General features: G+C 30.2%; 1 protein-coding gene across 1 annotated transcript in view; it reads left to right on the top strand.

Annotated features, from left to right (window-relative positions):
• LOC148311326 (agrin-like) overlaps positions 1–27,790 on the top strand; it is a 128,524-nt gene that overhangs the window by 60,375 nt on the left and 40,359 nt on the right. The window contains exon 5 of the mRNA XM_088256793.1: positions 21,511–21,747. Coding sequence (XP_088112919.1) covers positions 21,511–21,747 — 237 coding nt within the window. The remainder of the gene's footprint in view (positions 1–21,510; positions 21,748–27,790) is intronic.

Genomic DNA, 27,790 nt, shown 5'->3' with positions numbered 1-27,790 from the left:
ATATGAACAAAAGATAAACAAAACAATATAAAGTAGATGTACGATATAAACAAAAGGTGTAGAAAAACACGTTTACAAATTAAAATATTTTTTCCAGACCATTATCAAACGTAAAGTAATTTGAATATTCAATTTGACTTGGTTATCGAATATAGCATTTCAACATAAATACGTTTAACGTCCTTTGAACTTTGGTAAATCAATCAAAATATCTGAATTGAATTCGGAATTATTATTCGCAAAGAAAAGACTTTATCACGAATTCCAGAGTTGAAACAAGTAATGTGTGATAACTATATTTGTAGAAATTCAATGACGGTTTTTCACTGGAATTATAAAAGCATTTGACATTTCAGTTTGTAAGTAGTAAACTGTTAATTTTCTATTCAGATCTAGTATAACTTCATAAAACGCCTATGTAAAATGAAATTAATTAGCTTTCTGCTTCCGCAGTAGTTGGTCCATTTGACTCTTCAAACCCTTATCCGCATCCCGATGGTGCATAGGGCACTGAATCATATAAACGCAGTGTTATCCTGATCGTTAACGCATGAAGGAAAGGTGATCAGCCCTCCGCTTCAGGTACCAGTCCAGGGTAATATTGAATAAATAGAGTGAAAAAATCACTTATATTCATTTGACCCCCCCCTGGGAATCGAACCCGGGACCTCCAGAACGGTAGCCGAGCGTGCTGACCATTACACTACGGAGGCGGTCGATTGACTACTAGACCTGAAATCTCGGGTTTGGTTCTCTACTACAACCACTAACCCTTATCTATTCCAAGTTGTGTGTAGGGCACTGCCTCAAATTGATGTTTATCGTTTATTATATGATGGCAGTGTAATCAGATCAATATTAATTAAATATTGGAGTTAAATATACTAACATAATTATTTTCACCTCTCTAGGAATCAAAACCGAAACCTTTAGCAAAGTAGCCAAATGTGCTTACCATTTTACATTAGAGGATTTTCAAGGGGATATATACTGGAAATACACTGGACTGGTACTTGAAGTGCAAGACTGATCACCTTGCTTCATAGAAATAATGAACAAGATAATATTGTTAAAACGATGCAGTATCCTATGCACCTTCGGGTGCAAACAAGAGTTAGAAAAAGAAGAATTTGTAGCTTTAATGTAATTGAAGTAACCCCATAAAATATGCTTCTATAAATACCCTTTTATTTATGTTTCATATTTATGATACACCAAATATGATTTTTATGTTTTTTTATTACACCATTACATAATTTTATTTATTCGAATATAAACGGAACCTATATAAATGAAGAAAACGTAGTATCATACAATATAAAAAACAAATTTATGTATTTTCATTTTGTTTATCACAAATATATCAAACGTTACAGTGAAATAAGGTCTACTAATAACACCTTTAGGCCTTAAATGTCGATGACAACCTTTTAAAGCACAGTAGCTTGGCCTTCAGGGTGTTTATAAACACGAAAACTACATATGCTAAAACCTTTTTGTTTCATTTATTGACTATATACCGAGAACCTTTCAAAGCAAATATTTTGGTGAATATTTAGGTAAAAGTAGATAGATTACTCAGCAATTATATCAGCTCAAGTTTAAAATTTAAAATTTGTTTCAGATTGAAATAAGTTTATTTAATTTTCTTTGAAAATAATACTTTTCTTACGATATTGGTATTCGTAATTTGTGTAGGTCGTATTCAATTGCTAACATGCTTCGTTTCGGAAACAATCGAAAGTTTATTTAAAGTTCAATTTACTGAAATTATGTTAAATGAAAAAAAAAAATATATATAAAAAAGTAAAACATTGATAATAACCTTGAAAAATAAAGTTCAGATATAGTCATTAAATTTAATAATATTTAAAACACTTCCTTAGTGACATTTATTTAATACCATTTTTGGAAAAAAAATTAAGACACCAAATAAAAATAACATCGGATGACAACTTTGGTGCCACCTTGTATATGTAAAATCGTTACAGAATTATATCTCAATTGAATTATTTAAAAGAGTCACCCTCTTAAATACAACTCAAAGCTTTTTTAGCGTAATAATAAATTCAGGTAATATTGGATAAGAGTAAATTTAGCATCGTATCAAAATATCGATATAAATTTTATAGTCCCAACGGACTGGAGTCGCATTAAAATAAAATAATCCTAATTTTTAGGTTATAAGCAGCAATGAATATGTTGTATGACATCTGGCCCCAGATATAAACATTTACAACCCGATAAATTTAGAGGAGTGTGTTAAATTTTCCACTCTGTATATATTGGAAGTCTTTTCTAAGAGTCCTTTTAGGTATGGCTGGAGTTTCATGGTAGGAGCTTCCATGCTATGAAAAGTTATGAAAATATCGTAAACAAATGTATCAGCGGTTAATACCAACTTGTTTTTTAATATTAAAATGAGGTATTAAAAAGACATTTACTACTTTGCATTGGTTCAAGTGTTGGAATATTTTTGAAATAATTTATTTGATATTTTGAATATTTAAAACATTGTTATGATAATAATCTTCATAAAATAATCATTAGGTCAAATGCAGAGATGGAGTGATTATTCCGAAGCCGGTAGTCACGAAGAAGTGTTTTTAAAAGTGGTATCACACAAAGTGAACGATGAATGATATGGAAAGTTTTTTGAGATTTATTTGAACAAAAAAAATATAAAAAGTTTTACAAAGCATATATAAAAACAAAAATCTGGAAAAGCAACTACTCAAAGAACTGCAGAAATTGCATGATCTAAGTATGTTTTTAAAAGAAATCTAAATTATTTTTTATGTCGTCAAAAGTAAAAATATTTTTGAAGGTAAAACTATTTCTCCACAATAAAGAGTAATACAGAATACCGAGGACTCAAAAATGCTGTTAAAAGTAAGAAATAAGATGTAAATAATATTCAGTATTCAGCTCAGGATTCAAATTTAAACGTCCGCCCGCCGCAAGCTCTATTGTTATGAGAGAAATTTTTAAAAGCAATTTAAAAAGTTGAGCTTAGCAAAGAAAATTAAATGTACCTCCATTTTATGTAAGAGTAAGGAGAGTTGCATAACTGTACGGTTAAAGTAGCATTTGATGGTTTAAAAAAAGTTCAAGATTCAAAGTACCTATGCTATATTTTTATTTTTTGTATGTTTTTCCCGACTTAACAACGTTATTCTTTAAGAATGTCTGTTCTCAATAATATAAATCATAAAGTATAAGATAGAAATATCTATATATCTACATATACATGGGAAAAAATATCATCAATGATAACACAATTATTAAATAACAGATATCTACAATTGAACATACGTGAATACGACTAGGGTCTTTCAAATACCCTATTTGGAGCATTCGTACTTTTTAGATACGCCTGGTGAAAAAGGTTAAGTAGCATAAATACGACGTGGTTTCATATATTATTTTATGCTCACATATTTTTATTGCATGTAACTCCCCTTTCTAATGGAAAAGGTATGATAACCAACTTTTTGAATTGATCAAAAGACTCTAAATAAATAATCGTTTCAACTATTTGCAATTGGTGTCCTCCCTAAAGTATTTACACTTAACATAGTTTCGTTATCAATTGAAAGAGGGCAAAAACTTTTTGAAGTTGTACCTAAATGCCTGCGGGTTATATTACTTATGTGTACTAAAGCATAGTTTTACTTTCGAATGCTTTACCTTTTGATCTATGAAGCATGCATAACTTCCTAGCGCTACCATCAATTTTTGGTGTGTTACGTTTAACTTGTGATTTATTGACTTAATTTAAGGCGCAAACTTTAGCTCGCACATTTCAGAGGAGGAGTAACCTGCGTTACCCGTTACTCCAAACTGGGAAATTACATCGCCTTCAACCCCCTAAGTGGGCACGTACAAAGTGCTCGCGTGTAAAAATATTATATTACAGATTTTTAGTAATATGCGATGTAACATTTACGCAATCTTCTAAGGGCTTGGAGGAAAGACAATCAGTCTTACATAATACCCACATTCTCTTTAGCAACCAAAGTAATTTGAAAATGGGTTGTTGAAACAAGGATAAATTTTGATCAAACTCTACTAATTACGAATTAGAAATAAGACATTAAAATAAATTTAAAATTTATAAACATACTTATTATAACTTACCCAAAAAGCGCTTAAAAATGTTTAAAAAAACTAAAGTACACTTTTTGCATCTTCCACATTCATGCATCTTTAATCATTCATGGAATCCGATGATAAAATACATTTTGAAACATTCATAAATATTTTAAATTTTCGTTATTCAAAATCTAAAATTTCACCGGTAAAAACTTTAAAAAAAAAATTTTACCCTCATGGTAGCTACGTACATCTTTTAAAGCAGTACGATACAGTAATTTACTCGATACAAAACACTGCTCATAGTGGTAAATTCACTTCTTGATAGTGCTGTCACTTAGCAATTGAAATATTTTCCAATTGATTCTTATTTTAAGATATTTTTATTTGCTTTACGAGCTTTGTGAAATTAAATATATTTGAGATGTGTCCTATATACATATTTTATTATTTTCCATTAGACTGAACTACAGCAACGCGTGGCCGGATACAACTTTATTTTAATAGAGAAAACTTTTAGTTTCTTAACAACTTATAAACATGGAAGTGTTAGTAATTCCCATGTATGAGAAATTAATCACATTGTTAGTTGTATAAATCATACTCTAATAGTCTCGTTTATTTGTTTTCTTTTCTAAGAAAAAAGTTTATACAAAGGGTTATGAGATTCCCATTTGTTATAAGTTATTTTTGCTTCATCCCATAAGATAAAAAAGTTAATATTTAATTTTCGGTACGAAATATCCGCATGAAAACCTTACAATGAAATCAAGTAAATTAATTTTATCTATCTTTATTCCAAACGTTGAAGTAAAGAGTAAAAGCCTCTAAAGATATCGTAGTATAAGTATTTCTACATTTTATACATTGGAAATACAATCAATTTTTTAAAAATTCATTTGAATCGTGTCTTAATACCGATTAAAATCTCTTTTAATTTTTTACTTTTTAAGTGTTTAATTCTTTAATTTTGGTGTTTAATTTTCCTTTTTATACTCATAGTTTTTATACAAGCAATTGGAAAATATTGGACCAAGGCCCACCGTGCAACAGAGATAACCTAGTAAAATCAAAATCATTGAGTAATTTAGGTAAAATTTTAGAGTGGCCCGGTTCCTTAAACGTGTAACTCAAAAAATATGTTAGTGTCTCAACCTGAACTAAAAATGAAAGAAGTTTGAACATTCTTGGGCTTATGACCTGGCATTTGGCTAGCTTCAGTGATCGTGAGGGATCCGGAAATAAGATTTTAATTTTAAGATACTTGATAACAAACAACTTATTATTTTTTATTTATACACCAGATCATTACGGATGATTTATCAATGTAATTGCTGTTTTAACTTGAGATGAAATATCTAATATTTATGAACAAATGAATATGGAAGTCTTAAAATCTCAGAGATTGCGACCTGGCGTTTAGCTGACTTAAATATTCTTTCATATACAAAACATGTGTCATCTCAAGATGAGATACCTATAATATTAATAAATCATCCAGAGGGTAAATAATTCAGTATCAGAGAGAATAAATTAGAGGAAATTTTTGATAAATATGATTCCATTATTCGACGGTGACATTCTTTGATGTATGAATTTCATTAAATTTCCTTGCCAACATACAAAAACAGAAGGATACACCAGGAAAGCGTTAATTCCGTTGCTGAAACCCTTTTGTCACATCTTGATAAAAACACTCGGCAGGTAATAAAAGCCCTCTTTCGCAATTAAGCTACGACATGTACAGATAAAACCACAAACCACCTCCCACCCTCCTTTACTAGGAAAACAGAGGGTCGCTCCAATAGTCAATGGGGTAGCTATAGCTTATTGTCTGTATCTAAACAAAGGCTTTTTCATATGCAAATTTCTTGTCCGATCTCAAAATAAAGGTCGGGTAATCCTTGATCCGTCCATCCATATGAATGATCTCCTGTTTTTGATTTGAGTAGCGATACAACATTATTTGAATTATTTACCCTGGCTTAAGAGCTGACGAAGGATAACAAGAATAATGTAGTGGAGGTTTTTGCGGAATAATGTTTAGATACGGCCCGTTAACTCTGTATGAATAATGTAATTTAATTTTAGGTAAACCGCTGTTCTTTCGAACTAGAAAATAAATAATAGATCGTGATAATGTTTGAAAACCTGATTATAATGTTAATCCTAATGAATAATGAAAAGAACATCGTCAATTATTACTCGAATTTCAAAGAGCTCTTTTGTTGAAAATAACTCAATTTATTTATAAACCTGATATTCACTTGTTGATTATTTAAATACACCCTTTTTTACATTTTTCAAATTTCAACACACATGAAAAAGAATATGGATTCCGGGCATTTACAGGGCTTACGACCATTCACCAATTCTACCCATGATTGACAACCACACTACTCAAATTTTGGAACTCTTAGATATACGTATATTGATCAAACTCGTGACACAGTACATGTGAGTTCACAACTGCTATCTATGTTGGAATAAGGAAAGCCTTTATTTAGCTAAATTCTGAATTCTGGATTTAATTCACAAACTTGAGATCCGCCAAAAACATGGTTAAAATATTTTTTTGTAGCTTATTTAGCTAAATTTTGAATTGACTAGTTATTTTATTTACAATATTTAGAGTGTGTCATATACTTGTATGTAAAAATAACTCCTAAGCGGAGATAATCCAGATTTGTTAACAAGTATTAGGACACACTCAACATGTTGCAAATAAATACATTTATTTAAATAAATGTATAATCACTGTTCAATTAAAATAGAAAGAACAACTCAATTATGTTTAAACATATCTCGTTAAAATTTGGAATGAATTTCTCCAAAACCTCATTTTATATAACGAAATTTGTTAAATGTCGTCGCAAATATAATTTTCCAAAATAAATTTCGTTGCCAAACAAACAACATTTTGTGAAAGGTAATTAAAAGTTGAATTAAGAATCAAAAATGTATTCAAAAGTTTTATAGAATCTCCCCCAAAGCCACCCCATCCCCATTAGAGCGATCCTCCCTCTTGTTTCAAACACAACCTCTCGCGTGACATCGGGCCGGCTCGGGAGCTTCCGCCGCTGTTCGGCTCCGACCGTCAGCGACTCCGAACACAACCTCACGTCGACCGCCGTGTTTTCATTTCCAGCATTTATATGTCTATTATTGTTTTACTTGCGGTGAAAGCCAACGGATATTACTGCTAGGGTTACGTTTTGACCGCGGAAAGTGTTCGTCAATCGATGAGGTAACGGCGACGTAGAAACTTACCGTAAAAGTACGTTAAAAAGTGATTTTGAAGAGAGTGACGTTTTTCAAAGTGATTTTTTTGTGTTAAACTTATTTCGGGATAGCTGTGACGTTCGTGCAAGTTAACCTAACTTTACTTTATGAAAGCGGGCATGCGTACTGAGTGTTCGGTGTTTGTGGCTTTCAGCGTGTTTTGGTTTATGATAATTTTGTAGGGGACTCTGATGTAGCGATGTTGTAATGTAGCATGTTGCGGCTTGTATGGACGCACTAGGATCTCTATAGTCGCTAATGTTTGTGGCTAGCTTGGCTCGGCTGAACAAGACCATTTGCTTAATAGGCCAACATTGATTGTTAGATGAGACAACATGGGATATTTGTTTTCACCCCATCTTAGTCTTCCCGAATAAAACTATTTCAACTCAAAATTTGTTTACACGAAATACTCCAATAACATCGATTACTCTAACTTTTAGAGCTGTAATCTTAGTAACGTTAAATTAGGTCAAGCGTGTATCTTTAAGTTTTAAGTTACATCAATCATTTTTTGACGAACCAACAAGTTCATAAGTGCAATTTCCACATATAAATATTACATAGATTCAAATGTTTTTACTTGTCTTAAAGGAAGATATTAATTAAGTTATATTAAGGTATTATACGAGTATTTATGAATATTTTTTTTGCATTTGCTTGATGGATAAAACTTCAAAGCTCACTGAAATTTAACGTATACGAGTTTAAACCTGTATTTTTTTAAATCCCTCAAAATATATTTTTATGCTCAACAAACTAACAAAATGACTAGACAAAAAGAAATGAATGTCTAGTTTCAAATTTTATGTTACGTTAGTTTGTCTTTTTACTGTCCAGGGAAGTTGTGTCCTAATTTTAAAGTATATTAATATCTTGAAAATTGTTATAAATAACCAACCTCAAGGGTGACTTTTCTTCAACGTATTAATTTACTGTGGATTTTGAAAATATTATGAACACGCGCGTACATCGTTATTACATACATCTTTTTATCGTGTTTGGTGTGTTTAATTTCATTGATACGAAAGTAATTTCATAATTTTTGGGAACTAAACGATTTTCAGAAGCTACAATAATTTTAAAGTTTAGTAATTATCCGTATTAGAGTTCTTGGCATGCTTATTAATTATATTGACTCAGCGGTGTATCAATAACATGAATAAGTACAGAATGATATAATTTTGTTATTTTCTTACTTTAATATATAATAAGATTGTTATTTAAAAATAGAGTCGGTTTATTTCTTATTCAATGACTCTCAGGCATTGAATTATTTTTGGATAATGTATATAATATCCAAATAACTTTATTGATTGTTTAAATATAATTTTCATGATAAATATTCTACGTACACAAATGGCAATTAAGAACTTGTTTATAAAAAAAGTTAAAATGATGACGTTTGATTCACGAAATACTTTATAAAATAAGTTAATAACTACAAGATTTTTTAGTAACACTGTATTATGAATTAAAAAATTACTTCGCATGTTAAAATGAAAAATTCCATATTAAAGTATTGAATAAATTTGAAGATTGATTTTGGCGTTATGTAATTAAAAGGCAAGAAAACAAAACATCAGCACATTGAAATGAAGATTTTATTTTCATTATTAATTTATTGACATAAATAATTATTATTTGAATGAATTTATTATAGATGTAAATTAAAATAACTTCTAAGTGTAGGCAAATCCAGAATATGCGAACAAAGATTTGGACACAGTTTAAATATCATGTCTCTTTATTTGTAATCGTTTTGGCATTAAATGTTCATTTAAAAATTCATTTTTATTCTGTGAATTAAAAATAATAGGAATTAAGTTAACCCCCAATCGACAAGTTTTTTTTTAAGTTTATTACAAAAAGAGAAAAAAAAAATTGCAAAAACGGAAGGCAAAAAACAACATCGTGGCAAAGCGCTGAAAAAGGAGATTGGAGACTTTTTCTGGATTGCAAAGGAAATTCTGAATATTGATTTACCGAATTTACAAAGACTTTTGAAATCACATTTACGTTGGCTTAATTTTCAGGAAATTTCAATCCGGGCATTTGGTGATTTCGAAGTTTTCAGAATAACAAAGCTAAAATATCAAATTTAAAATTAAACCAGTATCAGTAATATCTGTGTTTGAATTGATAGAGAGGAATAAATTCATTTAATAATAAAGGAATTTTAATTGTTGTTGTTTTCTTGGAGATAAGTAAAATAACTGATACATTGTACACAATCAAATAAACTAAATTACTCTTCTTACCCTCATCTGCACCCATAGTGCATGCACTGCATTACTATGCTTCCATATAAATAAATATCATTCGAAATTGCGTCAACACAAGGGTAATGTCAAATAATTATTGTAGTAAAGAATTATATGCATGGTAATCTAAAATCAAATATAATGCTCTCATTTTTATTTATGAAAAAACAGTTTTGAATTCAAGTGTGTGTGGAAAATAAAGAAGGAACAAATCGCGGAAGTGAATATTTTTGTAAATTTATGTCGTAGACAATAAAGAGAAACCGTATGTCGCAGTCTTTTCATACAGGTATACCTGTATTTTGTTTGCATTAGCCTGTGTTTTGTCAGAAAACATAAAAACAAAATTTACAATAGACCGGAAAATATTTACAACGGTAAAAGGGTTTCCTCCAAACAGGTACGCACCGGTATATAACGTGATGTTTGCATTTCTAAAGTAAAAATTAATTTAAAATAACGAAGTCAAAGTAAACGAATATAAAAAAAAAAACAAATTATTTGTTGAGTGTGGATATTAGTTTTAAAATCTTATTAAAAATTATATCCTTAGTGAACCTTTCAGAACTAGTTTCGATTAAGTTTGGGTTTTAACCACAAACCTTTTGCAAAACAACCTTTGAGAAAAGATAAATGTGTCATCCTTATTTTTGTACATTTAAACTAGTTTTATAAAAGTATTTCGTAAAAAAAGTCTCAATATTAGAGGATTGTCTGCAGAAAGCGAAATTTTTTTTAAAGTATGAAATATTTTTCAACACATCCGGATCAACTAAACTGAATATTTTGCAATCATTATTACTAGCGACCTAATATTTTGCTATCATGCTTCTATAAATGAACTAAATATTTTATTAATTACTTTAAAAAGTAATTAACTTGAAAGTTTTCTCCCGTTAAATGCATCTAAACGATAAAAAAGTAACACAAAAATGGTGTATCTCCATGAAAAATTAAATTTTTTTTCTTGCAAATTATTTGTTCACCGACGATTTTTTTATTCTTAAAAGTCACCCAAAAGGGTATTTTACGATTTTTCTTTCAATCTTTTCAAGGAATTGTAAAATGTTTGTGGTTTCACTGTTCACCTTTGATGTGTAAGAGTTTTATTTCTCCCGCGTTTACACTCTTAATGTATAAATTGTAAGACTTTTATTTCCCAAGTCATGTTTGAAATTTGCAAAATTCGTTTACCTGAATTTTCAATCGAACCTTTTCGAAAATAAAACGGGGAATTTTTTCGCTTTATTTTCCCTTTGAATTGATTTCCCCTCACGGCTGATTTCCTTCTAATTTAGACATTATTATATAGATCGACGAGAGTTATTCTGTTTACTTCCTTGATTTGAAGATATTTTTGATGATTAATGAAAATCCTTTCTGAACAAACGTTAATTACAATAATCAAACATAAATAAAAGAAAAATAAAGAAAAATTTGTTGTACAAATAATACAATAAAAATATTTAACTGTATATGTAAATAATTTGAAATTTTTAAATATTTGAATTCAAATTGATAAAAAAGAAATAATAAATGAGGAGTTATTTTTAACATTTTTGACATTTTAGATGTAAATGAAAGTATGGGCATTTATAGGAATTACGACTGACATAAATGTCTGTTTAAATAAATAAATATTTTTGTTTCATCAATTTAATGTTGTTTTTTTCATTATTCAGTATTACAAAAGTATGACATTGCAAAAGTGCAGTATTTCCAGGTGTTTTAAACCATTTTCACGATGTAAAATCTATTTTTTATTATTATTCTTAAGTAAAGAATTGTAACTAAAATTTAATTTAATTTTTATACAAATTTAACGGATCATATCAACTAATATACAGTTAATTTATAAATTTATTCGTAAATAATATTTCAGGTGTATTTTTTTGTAAAAGATCTGATAAAATATGTCGGAATAATTTTCAGGTGAAACGCTGTTTTGTTAGCATAATTTTTCAGTTCACCGGGCGATTATTTGTTTCATTATATTTTTAGATGTTGAAAAACGACACCGTTTACGTCTAACAATGCTCCCTATTTTCTGGAAAATATTTCTTCAAGTCAGACAGACAAAGTCACATTAAGTAGCCATTAATTTTGATTCGAAGTCGTTATTTTCCCTTTCAAACGAAAATATTCGAAACAAACAAGTTGATATAGATCGGTTCACCGCCCTCTGGGTATGGGAATAATTTTAACATTTAATTTTATTTTATAACATACATCCCTCATTCTTTACCATTAGAGATCTATCCAATTTCAATACACGCACGTTCCACTTTTCCATAATGGAAAATTGACAGGCATCATTATTTTTCCTTCTCTATTGTGAAGAAAAACTGTACGGTGGAATCGCGATGAAATATTACATTCTTGTTTTATGATGAAGTCGTTCCGTAAATTAAATAAAATATCTGATTCACGATTAATATTGAATTTTGTGGTAGTCAAATGTTACAAGAAAAATATTGTTATTTTTGATAAATTACCATAGATGATGAAAAATAAAGAAGTTTTTTTAATTATTTATTGGGTTTACCACCTGTCATAGGCTGGTATAGGAGATCACTTTATACAAGCATAACATTCATCATTATACCCGTGATCGACATTAACCACACTACTCCAATTTCGGAATTACATGTTTGCTTCAAATGAAACCTTGCACATGCTTATTCCTCAAAACAATTTACAGTTAAGTATATATTTTTTTATTAAGCAGAGAACTTGTGAAATGTATGCAAGATTCTTCCCAGATGATTTCACTATTGCAAATATATAACTTCCGAAATTCAAGTATTGCGGTTATAAATGATGGGTTGAATGGTGAATATGACACGTGTATAATTTGATCACTTTAACCAACATATGACATGTGGTAAGCCTGGTTCATACCTTGATTTCTATATCCTTTATCATCTACTCGTATGTTGAGATGTCAACATTAAAAAAAAACTCCTAAGCGGAAACAAACCCAGAACATCCGAACAAAGATTAAGACACACTCAAAATATAGTTTTCTTTTTTTTATTATTACAAAATACATATATAACGTGATGCTTTAAATTTAAAACACTTGTAAACAACCATTTTTGAGTTCTTTAATGTATAATACATAGATAGGCAAGCAAGGATGACATAAAAAACTCATATATACCGTTAATTTAAATATACCTACAACCGGACTGCCAACATAACATTGTTGTTCCCTTTTTAGGAATTCTGATAAAACCGTTTATTTTATCCTGTGGATATGTTTAAAAAATATATTTCTTTTTAAAAAATTAATAATTTTCTTTTTAATAAAATTGGAATGTAAATGTCATTTCGATTAAGAGAATTCTTTGCCAGATTATCAATTTAAACATCAAAGGACCTTGTTTGTTTAGTTCTAGGGAGAAACGTATTTGGGAATTTCATAGAAATACCTTAACTTAAGGGACTGAAACGCATTCGTATTGTTCTTTTGAATAAATAAATCCTCTATTTGCTCCGGAATTGCCATTTCTGAAGGAAGAAGTATAAAGAAAATATATCAGAGAAAAGCTTTGTAGGTTATGATAAGAGGGAATGAAAGAAGTTCTAGGCCTGAAGAAGACTGGTTAGCATACTATCAGATCCTTTGAGTATATTTATTATGATTATCTGATTATGTCTCTATAATTTTCTTTAAGCCGGCTTTGTTATGCTTATTTGAAATTAAATTGACTGCGCAACGAAGAAAATGGGTTTGATTTGAAAATTGAAATATCATATTTACAAATGAAAACAACGTTTTTAATTTCTTTCATAATATTTTGATGGATGAATTATTATTATATAATTTAAAACTAGTTTCTGAATTTAAATAAAAGTTATAATTTAAAGCACTCAATTTTTTGAATTTTTAATGAAACCGAGTAAATGAATACCGTAAAAAATAATAAAATTACTCCATAATAAAGTAATAAATTTAAACTGGGCAACATTGGTTTTTTAAATCCAGATTTATAGGACGGTATCTTGAATTATATCTATGTTTAACATAAGGGTGAAATGGGATTTTTTTATTCTCAAATAAAAAATGTGGTGTAATAAATTATTACAGGTTAAGTTTAAGGTATAAACTGTTAACACAAATATTTCTCTCTTTTATGAAGAGTATGTTATAATTGACTGTAACAGGATAGAAATCAACGAGAGAAATGTACCATGCGCTGGTTTAACTAAATAATATCTGCAACGAGCAGATATCAAAAATCTTTCACATACGCATACGATCTGTTTTGAGAATTAATTTCCTATACTTTAAAAAAATTTACTAATGATATTTTTAGTATTATTTTTTGACATCTCATCAAAGATGAAGAAGAATATGGAAGTCTGGGCATTTACGGGGCTTACGACCGTCATAGGCTGGTTTAAGTGATCACTTTACACACGTGTAACATTCACCAATTCTACCCATTATTGACAACCACACTACTCAAATTCTTGGAAGTTCTATATATATGAACCAATTTAGAAACTTTGTTCTTGAATCACTAGAACTTCACTAGAGACATCTATTGGTGAGATGTAAAGAAGCTTTTTTACTAAGCAGAAACTCTTATATTAGTATGTGAGATCCGAATCCTGGATTATAATCACACACATGAGAAACGCCAGAAAATACCATTTTCATTTTTATTATTAAGCTTATTATTTGACCAGATAATTTATTTACAACATTTTGAGTGTGTCCAAATACTTGTTCACAAAATCTGGATTATCTCCAATTACAGGAGTTATTTTCATATTATTTTTTGACATCTAGATGTCATATAGATGTCAAAAAATAATATGAAAATAACTCCTGTAATTGGAGATAATCCAGATTTTGTGAACAAGTATTTGGACACACTCAAAATGTTGTAGATATTTTTAGTCATAATTTTTTGTGAAAAAAATGCCATACTTTAAATATTTATTCCAATAATTTATTATATCTCAACACATTGATCTCAACAAAAACTCCTATATTAACAACTCCTAAAAAATCTGTCATTTGCAAAGAAAAAAATACCGTGAATAGATTAAAATAAGTGAAACGTTTTTCGTACATACAAGTACATATGAGTATATCAATTTAATTTAATTTATTTATTTTCTCAAAGAAATGTTTTTCCTTTATCGTATTGTGTAAATAACACTTATCGAAACTGAATCCTGAGCCATATAAAGAAAAAAATATAATATCTACACTTTGAAGGTGGGATTCATCCCTCAAGGAAGAGAAGTAGTTCGTAAAATGTTTTGATTTATTGCGCAAAATAACCGAATAACATAATCCCTTCAAAGACACGAATGAAATTTGAAGTGATCTCAAGAAACATAAAATAAAATAAAATGTCATAATACGACGAAAAATGATTTTTCATTCAGAAAAATAATAATCCCTCTCAGCAATGATTACCCAAGGGAACAATTCTTATTTATGTATGTAAAAAGGTCTGAATGTTAAGGAAGGCTCTTGTTCAAGGTCGGCCAGGAAGTGACCACAAGCTGTGCCGTACCTTTAGTGAGGGTCCTTTGGGTAATCTGGTTTTCCGGATGACCAGCATCCCTTCCGCTACCATTCTTGAGCTGCCTTAGACCAGAGTTTATTTTCCGCCCCCATGCACACGGAATTAACAAACGATATGATATTCATTAAGATGAATCCCACTATACCCCCGAGAAACGTCAAATGCAACCATAGACATCTATCTCGATTATTTTTTTTTGTAATTTAAGCGGGAAAAACGTATATTTATGTTAGTTACATCGACAATAAATAACTACTTACTAAACAAGCAAACCACAATGCTACTTTACCACAAGGGTGAGCAGAGGGAATGCAACACTACATCATTTTGTCTTTTCAAGCAATTTTCGCCTCTTTCACACATTCATGCATTTCCTTTTACATACCCACCATTTATCACCGATCGAATATCTATTATACCATACGTTTACTGCACATTCGTCTAAGAGATCGCATTCCGACTGAATTCAGTCTACTTTCATCCTTTATTTGCCAATTACATGTTTCACTTACATACATTATCGTTGGAACCAGGACTTTATTGTACACTGACACTTATTCTTTCGCTGAAAGATTTTTATTTGCTAGAATCGATTTCAGTGTCATCAGTATTTGCTAGAATCGATTCGTAAATAAATTACACAATATTTCCTTCAATTTGATATTTCGTCTTTGAACCCAATGATATATTTGGCACTGCATTGTTTTCATATGGTTTTATCTTGATCGTTAACTGCATGAAGGTCAGGTTATTTTAGTCATGAGCTTCTTATGCGGTATTAAATATATATGAGAAATAATTTATTTATTTTCAATCATTAACATAATCACAAATAATAATAATCTACCCTCACTGCGCTTTCTCGCGGCAAAAGCAACGTACTAACCGTAATTACATACCATATACAAAAATATTGGCCTTTCAACAAAAATTCACCCCTACTTTTCATCCTTCATAATAAAACTTTGGAAAAATGGTAATATGCGAATGTAATTTTTTTTATTTAGTATCCTAGTACCATTTCTGTATCTTATATATTCAAGATGTAATTAAAATATTTTTTTGTGTTGAACTAATTTGATAACGTCTTTCATACAATTTATTGCTTTACCAGATCATAAAAGTAAAAAAATCAGTTTTTTGTTTGTTTTTTAAATGAATTTCTTTGATGTCGTTTCGTCGTCATGGCCTTTTCAACTAAAATAAATTCGCATGGCTGAATAAACGAGCAGTCAATTGTCTCCCAATCTAATTTAGAAATAAATTTGATTTTTGTACCCGGTCGTCCTTGTATGATACAATTGTTCAACATTTAAGTGGTAGTTTGTTATTTAATACAACGCTCGTGTAACGTCTTTAAAATTCAAATAAAAAGTGAAAAAAGATTGTGAATTATCAATTTTCTACAAATCTAGGGGATAAGTTCAACAAACGTTCCATGATCTGTTATTAGTCAATCCGTTTTAATGTACAAAATTAATGATAAATATTTTTATTAATTGATTCGGTAGTCACTTTGTAGTAATATTAGCAATTTTTGATTAAATCTTCACTTGGTAAATACTACTATTTATGAAAATCTATCGTGACACGTATTTCGATGCATTCCACATAATTTCGACAATTCACGGTGTTTGAAAATGATGCGGAATGTATTCGTTACAATTTTTTTAAGAAATAGTGGTACCATAACTTACCAAGTAAATTTTAAATTAATTTTATAATATTTTATTTCTCTCTCAAATTTTTAAAAACGAAATCGGTAGTATCACATGTGAAGAAAAATAAAAGCTTCCAATCTATTTTTATCGACGTTATTTTGTTTTAAACCTTTTGTGTTCTTAGTGAAAAGGTAGTGTAAAATAAAAGTACATTTACCGTAAAAACAAAATGAGTGCACTACAGATTTTAGTGTACGTTGTGATTTCACTTTATTTTCCTGAAACATCGGAGAGCTGCTACGTTTTTCCAAATGGTAAGTGAATAATATTTTATTTTTGTTTTTAGCACCGTTCGTTGAACCAATTTGTTTGTTTTAATAATTTTAACCTTTTTAATAAACGTTAATATGGAAAATTAAATCAAATAATAAAGTATTGTTATAAGATATTTGGGTATTTACAAAGCTTACAACCTGTTATATGTTGATTTAAGTGATCATTTTAAAGTAATGTTCCTCATTTTGCCAATTGTTTATATACCCGAATTCTTTAGAACTTGTTTTCATTTTCATTCAATAATATTATACTAAAGATGGGATGTCCGCCTCTGTAGTGTAATTGTCAGCACGCTCGGCTACCGTTCTGGAGGTCCCGGGTTCGATTCCCAGGGGAGTCAAATAAATATAAGTGATTTTTTCACTCTTATATTTATTACATATTACCCTGGACTGGTAACTGAAGCGGAGGGCTGATCACCTTTCCTTTATGTGTTAACGATCAAGATAACACTGCGTTTGTATGATGCAGTGCCCTATGCACCATTGGGGTGCGGATAAGGGTTAGAATGAAAATAATGAAGATGAAAATGTTCCCTTGGAAAAAATTCCATTCTTGCTGATAACACGATGAATTCTATATAATCAAATTACCATCGGTATAATGTAACAATAAGGATTAACAAAAAACGGAATATTTTTTACACGCGTGTATAAATAATATGCTTTGTTTCCATTAAAAAATTAAAACATTTATACTATGAACTATCTGTTCCCGGTAACGCGTTGCTGTGGCTCAATCTGGTCAAATAGAAAAGAAAGTAAATAGAAAACACAACTTTTTTATATTGTTTGTTTCAAAGTGCCAGTGAAGCAATGAATATACTCGTTTTCAAAATTTATAAAACACAAAATGGAATTGAAAATTTTAATGCTTAATAACACCATATGTCAGCCATAAGCAATAATTTAAATTGTGTATGTTGCTGCAGTTGTATGCAACAGATGGTGCTGCCATTTCGGTAAAACATATTGTTTTGCAACGGGTATAAATAAAATTATGACCTTATTTAAATTCAATGTTGTGTCAAAATTTCAACCAAATAAGTATAAGTGATTTTTTCACTCATGCTCACATATTTACTCAATATTACCCTGGACTGGTACCTGAAGCGGAGGGCTGATCACCTTTCCTTCGTGTGTTAACGATCAAGATAACACTGTGTTTGTATAATGCAGTGCTCTATGCACCATTGGGGTGCGGATAAGGGCTTGAAAATCACTCATAAGAATTTTCACCCTCCTTCCCTGGGAATCGGATCCGGGACCTCCAGTATGGAAGCTTAATACGCTGACCGTGACACCACGGAGGCAAACTAAACTTTATATTATATAATGCATGTAAATTGTGTGAACTACTGATCTAGTTATAAAGTGTTTGAGTAGATACTTATATTACCGCGTTAATAAATATTTCAACTTTCAAAGTATAGTATTTGGCTGCGTAAGCTTACTGAAGTGTACTGAGATATTCCCTAATAGGTTGTCATGCTTCATTTATCACGCGTGTAAATTATTTTGTTTCAATCCACTATCATCTTGATACCATTTTCTTCACATCGTTAAATTAAGACATAAAGCCTTGTTACAGGTACCCATTGTGAAGTAAATTTGTAACGAAAAAAACAACACTTTAATTTAATAAGCAAATTAGTTAAAAAATATATTTTTAGATCCCTATTTTTCCAAAATAAAAATTAATTGTGTTATTACCGACATCAGTCTTAACTGGTGATTATACTGGTATTTTTATTTATTATTATTTATTCTCAGAAACAATTTTTTTTACCATAGATGGCACGTCATAATATAATTTAGGCGTTTAAACTGGACATTTAATAACATATTGAAGTGTGAATGATGATTCAAATATCTACTCGTATTTTGAAAATAAATATACGAACGTAAATTCTTCAAGACAAATGACTTTAAAGTTACCTGTAAAATGTTACAAAGATTCCCCACAAATTTTATTTTGTTGTTGTTAACAGTGACACATTTATTGGTAAAGCTTTGAAAGCATGTTTGTGGAGGCTATTGAGAGAGCCTCCTTAATGAAGCTTCTACTTTATAAAGGCACGTAGTTTTTGTATTGTGCAGACTTTGGACGGTTCCGTCTTTATGTGGCGAGTTAGTAAGGCAACGTATATTATTAAAGCATGTTAGTTCAACGATGCAGCGTTTGTATCCGCGTTCACGTACGCCAACAAATTACTTGTTTTCTGTTACACAATTTACTACAAACGTTCAAAGAATAACCTATCGGAATAATAATGGACTTTGTATAAACTTATTAGTAATCAATAAATTGGACTTTAGTTAACTCTTCAATATAACTCTGCTGTAATCTTCGCTAAAACTGGATTAACTGTCGACTGATTGATATTATCTCAACATAGACGAAAAAATTTTTTTTATTACATTTGAAAAGATCTCTTCTCTTTTACTAGTTATTTTGAGGACAAGTAGATCACGTTTTTATTACAATTAAAACGATTAATCGTTTTTAGTCTTATGATTAGTATTGCGGGCTCTAAATCAAAGTTTTATGGTACGAAACCGCTTTGTTATAACTTGATACCCATTTTTGAATATAATTACAGCCGCTCAGGCTGAAAAAGTAAATTATAAGTTTTCATGAATGAAAAAAGTAGCTTGCTTTAAATGATGTTGTGTTAACTTAAATATAGGGATGTTTTGAATAAAATCTTACACATTAATTATTTCATTATAATTTTAATTGATTCTTGTTTTTTACTTATACATTGAATTTTATATTTACTCTACCAGAAAAATACGCCTTTGTAATTTATTATGTATTTTGGAAATATCTTGAAATTCTGTTAAAAATACAATATTTTTCACTTCATAAGAGTAACGCGTTGGAATTATTGTTGATTCTCCCTCCGAAGGTTTTTCAAGAATTCCTTTATTATCCTTATCCCTATTTTCTTCCAAACGTATTATGGCTACATTTTTAAAAACATCCTCGTTTTAAGAATATATTCTACGCAAAGCAGTAAATTGATTCTCATTGTTCGAAACAATATTTTTATCGTATTTTTATATGATATCCCACACTTGGGGTATTTTTCTCATATATCAGCAAATACTAGTGAATTTGAATATGAAATAATTTATTGAAATGTTACGGGCATTCCCGTCAAAACACCGTAAGTTCAAGTCATGTCATAATTAATATGATGGCTATAAACCTTACAATGATTAAATTATGATTCATTGCATACATTGCATACATTTACAATTTTTTTTATTAAAAGAAATTATCCTTACTATCCTACCAAAGATGTATGTCTGTTGGTAGGATAGTAAGGATAGGGAAGTTAAATGTGAAAAATACATCACAAACACCCAGACCAATTGAAAATAAATCTTTCTTGAATTAATTTTGCAAATGGTGGGAATCGAACCCGCGACGCCAGTTTTACAGTCGAGCGCCTACCTGACTACGTCACGACGCCTGTCATATATACTTATGGTTCAATTAACATAATCCCATTGAAGGGTAACTGACATTAAAATTTAAATAATTCCATCAATAACTCTTCATTCTTCATTTGTGATAAAAAAATTATACTTGTATTCAAATAATAAATAATTCTAGACTGAATTATTATAAATGACATAGACGATGCAGCATAAAGATGCATAACACGCATCAAAATCATACTTCAATGTTGTGTTTTTAACATATATTTCTCCATACTACTATTTCCCCATACTTCTCCGACAAACTATAAACTTTTATTTTTTTAACATCTCATCAAAGATGAAGAAGAATATGGAAGTCTGGGCATTAACGGGGCTGACGACCGCTAAATGTTGTAAACTATAAACTAGTTAACCCCACTTTTTTTTTATAAATATTTTTTTTACTAACATATATTTTAAACATTTTACATATTTAGAACAATTTTTTACAAGAACCCACCAAGCCACCTTGTGTGTCTTGTCGGTAGAGTTCTTTTTTTAATACATTTTTTTTAGTTTTTAATGATTTGAACCTAATATACACACAAAAAAGAGAAAAAATTAAGAATATAAACATTTTCCGATCATTTCATTTCATCAAAATAAGTTACCCACTCCTTTATTTTGCCTTTGTTCCATATTTTATTTTGACCTCTAACATCCGTCGGCAACAAACTAAAAATGTTGAACGATATATTGCAGTGTTCGACTCCCATATTTACTGTTAATTCTTGGGACTATCAAATCTTCGTTTACCTTACTTTACATTAATCATTTCATATATTACGTCACAAATTTAAAATGCGAATTTCTCATCCCCTTGTTTCAGAGATAAACGACCCGTGCAGGGACGTGCGTTGCGAGTACGGCGCGCGCTGCCAGGCGGCTGCGGACGGGCGCAGCGCGGCGTGCGCGTGCCCGGAGGCGTGCCCGCGCTACGGGGACCACGTGGGCTCGCGGCCCGTCTGCGGCTCGGACGGCCAGGACTACCGGGACCACTGCGAGATGAGGCGGGCCGCCTGCGACGCCAAGGCCAACATCACCGTCAAGTACGTCGGAAAATGCGGTGAGTCAAGTCTTTCTAATAGAATATTTAGATCTTAACTAACTAACTAACCATCACGCCGCTTCCCCGCAGGGGTAGGCAGAGAGAATCAAACGCCATACCACTCTGTTTTTGCAAATATTCTTTGCCTCTTCTACATTCATGCATCTCCTCATACATACCCGACGATTTTTACGACTCCTGACCCGGCCGCTTTCCAGTATTTGACATACCTGATTGTGCCAAGTTTTCCTCGGTCGTCCCCTGCTTCTTTTTCCAACTACATTCGCCTCATAAATTTGTTTAACCGTTCTTTTTTCACTCATGCGTTCCACATGTCCAAACCATCTCAATACACCTTTCTCAATTTTATCAGTATTCTTATCTCAGCCTTGCATTCTTTCCTTACATTTCATCATTCGAACATCTATCAAAAATCGTTTTGCCACACATTCGTCTGAGGGAAAGACGGAGACCAAAGAATTCGTTGATGCTGCAGAAAGATAACATGATTCGAAGGCATGGCCTAGGTGACGTTGTCCATAACAAGAGGACCTTAATCCTCAGGACGAGGAGAGCCGACCCCAGCAGTCTGCAAGGACCATAAGTTGGGATGTAGCCAGGAAGAAGAACATCTTTATTGTAGAGTACTGTAACACTCTCCTTATCATTAATCTTTCACTTTTTGTAATATTGGTTTAAAAGTGGTATCACATATAAAATGAACGATGCTTTTATTTAAACAAAAACAGTGCTATAAAAACACTAAATATGTATTATCCTCCGTCTCCGTAGCGTGATGGTAAGAGCGTTTGATTATCACCATAAGTTCTACTCGCAGTAGGTTGAAATAGTTATTTATCTTTACTCATTAACTTTTTTGACATAAATTAATAAATAAAACTTACCTTTTAATTCTTATGCGCACCCGATGGTGCATAGGGCACTGCATTATATAAACGCAGTGTTATCTTGATGCATAAAACATAAAGGAAAGATGATCAGCTCTCCGCTCCAGGTACTGGTCGAGGGTAACATTGAATAAATATATAAGTGAAAAATCACACATTTATTTAACACCCCCTCCCCCTGGGAATCAAACCCCGGACCTTCAGTACGGTAGCTGAGCGTGCAGACCATTACACTACGGCCGTGAATGAAAGACGTAATAGATATAAATAGTTTACACTAAAAAAAAACTAACAAACCACCACGCCGCTTCCTACCGTGTCCAATCAAATACCATAAATTATCTGGCCAGTGGAGTTTCATATTTTATCAGTCAGGATAAGCTGCATTAATTCTACTTTCAATTAACTGCAAATAAACCAAAGAAAAACAAAAATATTTCCGCAAGTTGAATACAAATGAAATGTTGAAATGAAAAGAAAACAATTTATGAAATTTAGTATGACCTCAACACATCTGCTAAATATTTTGTTTGAAAATAGGACAAATTTCCAATTCCCTATTCAAACAAAATGATACAAAATGGTTTTCGAATGAAATTATTACTTCGAATTTCCAATAAAATAACTGTGCCGTTAGTTAAAATATGGTAATATGGCTATTCTGAAATGATAACAGGTCCCATGAATGTTTTGTTTTAACCGATCAATATAAAATAGCCTGTATACGATTATTTCTGAGACTTTCCTTAATTTACAAATGACAATTTAATAACGAGGGGATGTGGGAGAAGCATTTCGATGCTTAGAATTTAAATTAAACATTCATATACCTTTTGAATTTGTAATGAAACACAACTCGAATCAAAAAGCATTGTATGTTATACTCGTGCTTTAAAATGACAAAAATAATCAGATTATTTTACACGAATAATAATAATATACAGTTCATCAAACCAAAATAAAATGTCATATGAATTTTTAAATAATTCAAAACAAACAGACAATTCTTTGACGGAGTAAATAATCTTTTGTAATATATTTGTGTTAAGCACACTAATGCTGTATTAGACGCGCAAACAAGTTATTTTCCAAACAAATATAAGATTGTTTAAAAACAAATTTAAACTCAAACTTGAAGGTGAAAATCTGGTCAGAAAATCAGCTTTTATATTGTATATTATTCAATACAAAAAAATCACTCAGTGATAAATATATGGTATATAGTTTGTAATTGTAAGTTCATGAATCTTTATTCAAAAGTATGGATGATACCATTCATTCAAAAAATACAATAGTTCTAATAATTTAATAGTCATTTGTGAAAAACGATTTGTTTGTGATTTACTCCTTAATTTTATGTAAAACGTCACGTTTTATTATTATCTTTTAAAATGAGTAAGAAATTAATCGTCATTTTCAGAGATGTTTTTGGTCTCGAATTCATAGTTGTTAAGAATAGATAATATAATATGTTACGACTTTGTTACAAAATCATGTAGTTATTTTTAGTATTTTGTAAGTTTTAATTGACAATTAGTAAATATACAATCCGTTGAATCATTTATTTCTTCCACGTCAATAGAGCACTTCAATAATCTTTGATCGTCAATTTTATAAAGCAATTTGATTACCGTTTCACACCAAAAGAAAAAAAACAGGTAGATGATTTCGTGTATTTGGGTAGTATGTTTTCTAGGTATGGAAAGATTGATAAAGACATAGAAAAGAGAGTGAATGCTAGGAACAAAATGAATGGTGCACTGAAATCAGTTATAGCAAATAAAAACCTATCAGCGGAAGCTAAACTGGCAGTGCACAACGGAGTCCTGGTTCCAACTATAATGTATGGAAGTGAAACATGGAGTTGGCAAAAGAAGGATGAAAATAGACTAAATGCAGTCAAAATGCGATCTCTCAGAAGAATGTGCGACAAAACGATGTAGGATAGATGTGCGAATAGTGAAATAAGGAAGGAATGCAAAGCTGAGATAAGTATTATCGATAAAATTAAGAAAGGTGTGTTGAGATGGTTTGGACATGTAGAACGAATGAGTGCGGAAAGAACGGTACAACAAATTTATAAGGCGAATGTTAGTTAGAAAAGAAGCAGAGGAAGACCGAGAAAAACATGGCACGATCAGGTATGCCAAATACTTGAAAGTGGTCAGGTTAGGAGTCGTAACAATCGGCGGGTAAGTATGAGGAGATGCATGAACATGGAAGAGGCGAAGTTAGTTATATGTGTATGTGTGTGTGTGGTAACCAAATCATAGAGGTAAATTTCTAATTGAAATTTCTTAGTTATTTCATTTTAAATACGATTTATTCAATGATGAGAATTTTTAAGGATTTAGATGATTTGACTATCCATAATTTATAATGAATCGTTAAACATCCCTATTCCTTTATTCCTTTAGGAAAAGCACGGATAAAGGGCATACTTTTCAATAGGCATTCCGCCCGAGATGAAATTGACAACGTCACGAGTATTTTTCACTGCCTCGGAAACCTTAAGCCATTCAACTCATAACCGCTAATCGAGCAAAATATGGGAGACTATCCTCAAAGCAAATACCTTATAAAGGGTGCTATTCCATGCTCACAAAGAAATATAATGTAAAAATTGTGTGTTATAGATATTTCAATGTCGAAATAACTTTCTTATCGCAAAGAGTACTATGTACAAACATTCTTATATTATGTACTAAGTAAAAACTCAATAAAATTAAAGGTAAAATTTAAAGTTATTTTTCTTCTTGATGTTGGCCTTGTGGCCATTTAAAGTTATTTTAAGTCATTCATAGCTGTTAATCCATCTCTTTGGTGGTCTTCCCGAGAAACGTCTATCATGGAGTTGGCCGTGCAGTGCAATGTGGATTAGTCTTAATAGTTTCATTTTCCTCACATGCACGTACCATTATATTCTTCGTTGCCGTTCCTACCTAACGACATCTTTGATCTCACATATTTCTCTTATCCTGGTGTTTCTAGTTCTTTTTCCAAAGTAAAATATATAAGTATTTTTTTGTGAGTAAGTGAATAAGATATATAAGTGTCCATTTAGGGTATTTTTTATTGTTCAAGTATATTAAAAAGTATAACAATCAATATATGGTTTTAGTACAATTCAGATAGATAATCAATAATAAATTATTAACGCAATAAAACGTTTCGTTATGATTTTTTTTAAAATCAATAATGTTTTTATTTTATAAAAATATTTGATAATGAAAACATCGATGATGACTATCTCAGCCTTGCATTCTTTCCTTATATCACCATTCGACCATCATACAACGTTTTACCTTACAATTGTCTATTTAAAAACATTTTTTTTTCTGTATTTCATAAAAAAATAACACAAGTTTCAGTTCAAGTACTCACAATCGAAGTAAACGTAGAAAGATACAATATGCTAGATACAAGGGAACAGTAGGCAAAATATATTTTATACAAATCACCGATACATCCCTATTGAGGACGACGACCCTTATTCAAATGGCTTATTCTCTCTCTCGTAATGGACCACATAGGGTAAAGTAAAGTAGACGCGTGTTTTACAAGTGAAACAAATATTATTGTAAAGCAAATATTTGCGTAGAAATAGGCCAGAACTGGATACACGACGCAAATTATGGAAATGTATGCGAGTAAACGAGGTTAATCAAAAACCAATTTGTATCGGGATCCGCTTACAATTTTTCCCTTTTCTCGAAGTATTCAATGGTAGTTTTTAATTTAACGTGATTCACCTGTGACATTGAGTAGTAAAACTATATTGGAAAATTCTATGTATTGAAAATATTGTTTTTTTTTTAGATTAAAGAATGTAAAATGTGAAAAGTTGACAAAACATACAGTTATATTTTTTAAAGGAATAACCCGCAAAGCTTCTTTTTTTAAGGCTTGTCTGTAGAAAGGATATTAAGGACAGATAAGATAGAAGTGAAAAATAAATCATATGAATATATTGGAGAATATTATTTCTTTTAGATCAGTTTATTTATTTATTTAAAAAAAAATCGCATCCAGTCTCTTTTAAATGCTTGGCTGCAATTTCGAGGCCTTAGAGTTTACAGCAAGCATAAATCTTAAAGGCTTAGCATTTAAGGTAAAGCTAACCAAATTTTAAAGATCAATAAGTATCAATTTTGTAGCAAAAAGAGTTCTGATTTAATGATTACGAGCAAGACATTTTCCTTACACAAAATGACCTACTTAAACCGAATGGCCGTACAAGGTGTTCACCTGAAACTATTAATGATCAGTATAAAATTATAACAATATGCAAACTACGCAAGTTTTCCCTAATGGCTGTTGGACGTACTTGAAAACCATGCAGGACAGCTGAATAATTATGGGAAGACATTTTTATTACGAAACTGGCTTCAAACAGCTTGAAACTTGAAACACCGAGACACTTCTATATATATATATATATATATATATATATATATATATATATATATATATATATATATATATATATATATATATATATATATATATATATATATATATATATATATATATATATATATATATATATATATATATATATATATATATATATATATATATATATATATATATATATATATATATATATATATATATATATATATATATATATATATATATATATATATATATATATATATATATATATATATATATATATATATATATATATATATATATATATATATATATATATATATATATATATATATATATATATATATATATATATATATAATATATAATCTTTATTATCATTTTTTATTCCAAAAAATTTAATTTAAAAACATATGTATACGCGATATATATATACATAACAACCCATTAAATAAAACATTCCTCCAGAAATCTACGTCTAAAATATATCTATGTCTAAGATAAAAGAAATCTAAGTCTTTAATATTTTTTTGCTTAAAATATTTTTTCAATTTGAAAATTTTCTTTTTAATGATGTTCGTAAATAATACAGTACCAAAGTATTTAAAATAATAGGGAAAAAATGTTTCTGCCTTAAAAAAATAAAGAGATCAATATACATCAGAACAGGACGATAATAGTCTAAAGCTTTTTAACAAAACGCTTACAAAACGCTTATTATTTTAAACTAAAAAAGCTTTCAGAAAAGTCCGAAT

The sequence above is a fragment of the Brachycentrus maculatus genome, unplaced genomic scaffold (genome assembly GCF_059751285.1).
Source record: "Brachycentrus maculatus isolate JH-2025_06_01 unplaced genomic scaffold, ASM5975128v1 h1tg000067l, whole genome shotgun sequence".
In the NCBI taxonomy this organism is placed as follows: Eukaryota; Metazoa; Arthropoda; class Insecta; order Trichoptera; family Brachycentridae; genus Brachycentrus; species Brachycentrus maculatus.
This window is presented reverse-complemented; position numbering and strand designations above follow the sequence as displayed.